At 39.3% G+C, this 6,842-nt stretch overlaps 1 protein-coding gene across 1 annotated transcript; it reads left to right on the top strand.

Moving 5' to 3' along the window:
• The first annotated feature begins 566 nt into the window (after positions 1–566).
• LOC106935076 (tripartite motif-containing protein 16-like) lies at positions 567–2,774 on the top strand. Its single transcript, XM_015015354.1, has one exon. It carries the CDS (start codon positions 627–629, stop codon positions 2,286–2,288), a length of 1,662 nt encoding a protein of 553 aa, XP_014870840.1. The 5' UTR covers positions 567–626; the 3' UTR covers positions 2,289–2,774.
• Positions 2,775–6,842: the final 4,068 nt, after the last annotated feature.

Below are 6,842 nucleotides of genomic sequence, written 5' to 3' on the forward strand. Positions count from 1 at the left end.
TGACACTGGCTCCCTGTGGCTCAGAGAACGGACTTTAAAAAACCGTTAGCTTAAAAATCACTCAATTTAGCACAGACATAAATTAAAGCGCTTTTGTTGCATCAACCTTCCAGAAACTCTCAGGTCTTCTGGTTCTGCATCCCCAGAACCAAAACTGAATATGGAGATGCAGCATTCAGCTTCTATGCACCACAAATCTGGAACAAACTTTAAAAAACATACTGAGAGCTGAAACACTGACGTTTAAATCAAGGCTAAAAATCCACCTGTTTAGATTCACTTTGATTAGTATTAAATGGAATATTGATCAACTTGATGTGTATTGATCATTTTGATGGCATTTGACAAAATATTTAGCTCGTTTCAAAAATTTTTGCATTATGTTATGACGTAAAGCACTTTGGTCAGCCTCGTTGCTGAAATGAGTTATACAGATAAACTTTAACTTCTACTTTTAAACCTATGTATTCCCTGATGTCACTCCCTCTCCTTTCTGCTCTTAAACACACCGTGAAGCTGGGCGGATCCAACAGCTGATTGGCTGCTGCCTCTCTGCACTTAGAGCTCAAAACAGTTTCTGTTTTCAGAAAGTGAAACTAACACAGCCACTGTGACTGAGAGCAGAGATGGAGCAGAGTCATCTGGACAGAGAAACCTTCTCCTGTTTCATCTGTATGGATCTACTGAAGGATCCAGTGGCTATTCCCTGCGGACACAGCTACTGTATGAAGTGTATTAAGACCCACTGGGATGCAGAGGATCAGAAGGGAATCCACAGCTGCCCTGGGTGCAGGGAGACATTCACACCGAGGCCTGTGCTAAAGAAGAACATCATGCTAGCAGCTTTAGTGGAGGAGCTGAAGAAAATTGGACTCCAAGCTGCTGCTGCTGCTGATCACTGCTATGCTGGACCTGAAGATGTGGCCTGTGATGTTTGCAGTGAAAGAAAACTGAAAGCTATCAAGTCCTGTTTAGTCTGCCTGGTCTCTTACTGCAAGGAACGCCTTCAGCCTCATTATGATTCAGCTCCTTTCAGGAAACACAAGCTGGTGGAGCCGGCCAGGGACCTCCAGGAGAACATCTGCTCTCGTCATAATAAGGTGATCGATATCTTCTGCCGCACTGATCAAAAGACTATCTGCTATCTCTGCTCTGTGGATGAACATAAAGGTCACGACACGGTATCAGCTGCATCAGAAAGGGCTGAGAGGCAGACAGAGCTGGAAGAGGGACGAGGAAACGTCCACCAGATGATCCAGGACAAAGAGAATGATGTGAAGCTGCTTCAACAGGAGGTGGAGGCCATCAATCACTCTGCTGATAAGACAGTGGAGGAGAGTGACAAGGTCTTCACCCAGCTGATCCATCTCCTCCAAAGAAGAAGCTCTGAGGTGAAGCAGCAGATCAGATTCCACCAGAAAACTGAAGTGAGTCGAGTCAAAGATCTTCAGAAGAAGCTGGAGCAGGAGATCACTGAGCTGAAGAGGAAAGACGCTGAGCTGGAGCAGCTGTCACACACAGAGGATCACAGCCAGTTTCTCCTCAACTACTCCTCACTGCCAGCACTCAGTGAGTCGACACACTCTTCCAGCATCAAAGTCCGTCCTCTGAGACACTTTGAGGACATGACGGCAGCTGTGTCAGAGCTCAGACAGAAACTACAGGACGTCCTGAGAGACGCAGGGACAAATATCTCACTGATGGTCACTGAGGTGGATGTTCTACTGTCAGAACCAGAACCAAAGAGCAGAGCTGAGTTCTTGAAATATTACCGGGAAATTACTCTGGATCCAAACACAGCAAACAAATACCTGGAGCTATCAATGGGGAACAGGAAGGTGACTGAGATGAATAAAGATCATTTTTATTCTAGTCATTCAGAAAGATTCACTTATTGGGATCAGGTTCTGAGTAGAGAGAGTCTGACTGGACGTTGTTACTGGGAGGTGGAGTGGAGCGGTAAAGTTTGTTTAGCAGTCACATACAAGAATATCAGCAGAATAGGAGAAGGGAATAAATGTGGATTTGGATGTAACAACAAATCTTGGGCTTTAGATTGTAACAAGTCTAAATTTGGTCACAGCAACATCTGGACCTCCGTCTCGGGTCCAGTTTCCTCCAGAGTAGGAGTGTACCTGAATCACACAGCAGGTCTTCTGTCCTTCTACAGCGTCTCTGACATCATGACTCTAATCCACAGAGCCCAGACCACATTCACTCAGCTGCTACTGGCTGGAGTTTGGGTTTGGTACCAAGGAACCTCTGCAGAGTTCTGTAAACCCAACTAGATTTTTTCTCTTCTCTCTGATTGCTGATCAGGGTTCATTGTTCTGATCTCTGCTCTGCCATTGTGTTCTTCTTTATTTTTCTGGTTTAAATGTAGTTCTTTGTGTTCCAGGAGGATATATGTTTTGTTTTTGTTTTTTTGTTTTTTTTATTCTTCTTTGATACTGAAATATTTCTCCACATGAAAATCTAATCTTCTCTGGGCTCTAATAGTTTTGCTTGAATATTCATGTTGATGTATTTGGATGTTCTGGTTCCTCTTCCACTGTTCTGCAGAACAAATGTTCTTGTTCAAATCAGTTGATATTGAAGTGAGATGAACTCACTGGTGTTTTCTTTATAGTGATCCAAAGAAGAAACTGAATCTGTCATCAGCTTAGAACTGATGCTGTTTTCTTCTACGGTCTTTAGAATTAGATCAGAATTATAAACGTCTGCTGTTCTGTCTCTTTAGCTTTCTTCAATAAAACAATTTGATTAAAGAGAAATTTGGAAAAATGTCCTCTTCATTATCACAATAAATTCCACATTTACAAATCGTAATATTTATTGCTTGTTTCAAAATTGGTGACTGCATTATGATTTTATGATGTAAAGCACTTTGGACAGCCTCGTTGCTGAAATGAACTTGAACTTCTACCATTCATTTGGTTAATCAATTTCCAGACATTCCCTCTCTCCCTGCTTTTAAACATGCATTGAATGTTGTAATATGATCAAATGTGAGACATTTAGGAGCAAATATTATAAGGCACTTAGGTAAACCTTTAACATTCATTTCTGTCTCTCTTTTATCCTCTGATCTGATCTGAGACATAATGGAAGTCAGAAATTCATTAGTTGTCCAATAATGTCCCATCTGAAACACTATTATCTTGGCCATTAGATGACTAATGGAGAAAATAATCATTTGGTGTATTGATCTACCATTTTTTATTGCTTCTTTCGGATCCAGCACTCAGTTCAGCAAAGTCTTCAGCATGTTTGTTGTTTCTCTGCTTTAACTTTCTTCTGCTTTTATTAGCCTCCTACTTTCCACCATACTTGTACAGGCATGATTCTGCCTCTTTATTTTCTGGACATATTTACCTTTCTGACAACAACCACAAGAAAGGGAGAGAGTAACACAACTGAAATTTCTTCATAGCCAAGGTAAAACAATAATGTTTCTATCTGTTGTCACCTTGGGTGGAACTGAAGCATCCCCTTCGATATGTCCAGTTTTACATTTTATTATTATTTTTTGGCTATTTAGAGCATTTACCTTAAGAGAATCACATCCTCTTGATTCTTGTGCCTAATTTATTGTTAAACAATGTTACAAATAGCAGAGCTCTTCTACATAAAGACTTTGTGGTGTGTGTCCAGCATCATTTGTTGCAGCTCATTTCACACAGGTACTTCTGTTTTCACTATTGATTTTCTTTTCTTTTTTTTGCTATAATTGACCACAATAGTTTTCTGTCTTTCTCATCTGACCTCCAAACAACCAACCTAATGAATAATTCAACACCAGATCAATAAAATGGAGAGATTTACAGTGCTGCTCTCAGCCTTTATAAATCAAGTTTGTGCATATTGTGAAGAAAAATGAAGACTGGCCATTAAATATTCAGTTTTTTCAAAAGAATGTTTGGAAGTCTGTGTTATTTTCTTATTATCTCTCGAGAATAAGAAACATAACTGAAAGAAATATGGAAAGCCATTTTATTTGAAATTAAATAAATAGTTACTAATAAATTATTAATAAATGTCATATGAAACAAATGTCCCCATGAAATAAAAAATATATTTTTCTGTTTCTAAATTAATTTCAAGATTTGTTTATTCATTTTATATATTGATTTCATTCATTTTTTTATTCATTGTAATTTATTAATTTAATAATTTTAAATTGAGTTTCATCAGAAACTACTTTTATATTGAATTTCTCATTAAACTCAATATAAAAGTATATTGAAACTCAATATAAAACTCAATATAAAAGTAGTATCGATGTAAAGATCTATGCTACTGACGCCATATAAATCGCGGTTAAATTCAATAACAAAAAACTTATCATAGTGTCAAATAACACATTAGGAAGCTACATCTAGCACAGAAACAATGCCACATAATTACTTCCACAATACATACCGGCAATGCAACCACTCAAACCGGACATCACAAAACGGATGGGGACACCATACTGTCTGCTTCAAAAACAAGATTGCTAGGTTGCAATTCCTGAAAAGAACACACGAGGGCAGGGTTTTCCCCTTTTGATCTACATAAATGAACTTAATAGTTCGTGAAAGCATGATATGTACAACTTCGTAACAGAACAATGTATTTCATGGGCTCATTTTTTAAACTTTGTTTTTATTTCAGGGTCTTTTAATGTCATGTTCTAATATTCAAAAGAGGACGGAGGTTTTGACTGTGAGGCAGCTCGAGTCCAGTGACCTGAGAGACGGCGAGCTTCATAACATCTTTGGAGTACGGGAACTCGACTCTGTTAAGTCAAAGGCTCCTTACTACCCGCTAAAATCAATCGATGCGGCGAGGCAATAGCTGCTACACCGGAAGAACCACAAATTTCAAAACAAGAGCACGCGAGCTTAACTTCCTCACTTATAAGGGAAAGGCAGGCCTGTCGTGTCGTACCTCATACTAGCCTACAAGTCACCTGTACGTCAGTTCAAGCTCTTATAGTTCGCACATTTCACCCTCATGCATATGCGCTGAAGTTCACTGTCAGCCTGCTTCACTTCAAAGATTTTTGAAAGGATGGGACATCCTTTCCCCTAATAGTGTTACACCCTTTAACTTAAAGTCACACCTGGTTGTCTGCTAATATACCTTTGCTAGCTTCCTAGCTTTTCTTGCCTGTAAACTTTCGCCTGTTGGCTGGTTGACGTTAGTTTTCCTCACTTCTGTTGCCAACCCATAGGATGCTGCGTGCATTCTGTGCAAAAAAGCTTGGCACTACTACAATATAAAATATGTAATGTTCTTTTTTTACATTTCTGTTGTGATACCTGTCTTAAAATTCATTCGTAATGGTCTTAAAAGGCCTTAAATTTGAGTTGGTGAAACCTGCAGAAACCCTGATAGAGAAGATTTAGCATTTCAGCCCGACTTTTGCTTCGGCTGAATTTCCTGGTTAATACTGACTGTAAATGTGTAAGCAGTGCTGGACAGTGTCAGCTTTTAACATCAAAATCCAAACATTGTCAAGCTAGCTGGACTCCTGCCTGCAGCTTTTTGATATCTGGCTCTTCTTCAAACTTAATGTCTTTTAGCCTCACTGACTGAAATGATTGCTCTTCCAGTTGTCTGCCAGACCTGAGCTGATTTGCTCCTGTTGACTTTGACCTCGGCGAGCGGCCGCGTGAATTAAACTATGTCCTCTGGTGTTTCTGGGAGCACTCTGGGCTTTTTCACACCGTTGTCGAATATTGACCACATAGTGAAGCGTGATATTAGGTGCAGGGCTCCATGCCAGGATGGTTCAGAGCTTTAACGATTCGAGGCATTGCTTACCCATCTGAAGTGAACGACGGGGGGTCGCTGAGCTGAAAAATAAAAAAATCCCACTTTGTTGAAAACTAGAGGGAGTACAGAATATGAATCTGCTGCTAGATAATGACTACTTTGGAACATGGGATTCCAAATGTACCCAACTTCTGATTTTTTTTTTTTTAATAAACCGATAGTTATTTCAATTATAGAAGAACATAACAAAAGAAATACCAGTAGTTTATAAATTTAAAATGATTGGCAGAGAATTTCTGCAGACAAAAAGATATTTTTCTTAAGGTGGAGTTTGCAGTACGATATCTGAACAAGTTATGGATACATTATTTCCATGGCTAGAAGTGCCAGTAGATTTTTTTTCTACTGTCTCTCACTATATTCCCATCCCTGCATTGAAATCTAACAGACACCAATGTGTATTATTCACACAAGGCAACAAACTAGATTTAACACCCATAATTGCTACAAGTTGCACAGGAGCCTTGAAATAAGTCGCAGCACTGAGTCCTTCCTCTACAACAGGATGCGTCTCTGTCACCGAGGAGGGGGCAAAATTAATCACGCGGGCTTTTTGGACGGGCCCTTACCACTGGCAGCTTACTGTGGTAAACCAGCAGAGTAAGGAAAATGAATTAACATGCAGCCTTACAACTGTATGGAGCGGTAAAGGAGGTCTTTGTGCATCAGAGGCTCCAGCTGCAGGGCTTTTATCAACTAACACCAAAGATTGGTCTGGAAGAGAGTAACTTGGATCTGCACAAAAATCTAATAGGTTCTTCTTTTTTCTATTTCAGCCATTTCATAGAAGAATGCTAAAAACAAACATACAAAAAGACTGCACATACTGCTTTATTTATTAAAACACCCATATTGAAATGCTGAAGTAAAAAGAATCTCTTATAATCATAACAAGGACTACAAATTTAAAGGATTCCTGTGAAGTTTATCCACCTTTATTACATAGTTGCAGAATTCTGTTTTTGTGCGTCAAGCTGATGTTTCCGTCACACACTGTTTTGCAATCTGAAAAGAGAAAA

The sequence above is a fragment of the Poecilia latipinna genome, unplaced genomic scaffold, assembly GCF_001443285.1.
Source record: "Poecilia latipinna isolate Pla-1442-1.1 unplaced genomic scaffold, P_latipinna-1.0 Scaffold1904, whole genome shotgun sequence".
Lineage (NCBI taxonomy): Eukaryota > Metazoa > Chordata > Actinopteri > Cyprinodontiformes > Poeciliidae > Poecilia > Poecilia latipinna.

Bases quoted from the DNA above. Each gene is read 5' to 3' on its own strand.
- LOC106935076 (XM_015015354.1), top strand. From the start codon at position 627: ATGGAGCAGAGTCATCTGGACAGAGAAACCTTCTCCTGTTTCATCTGT.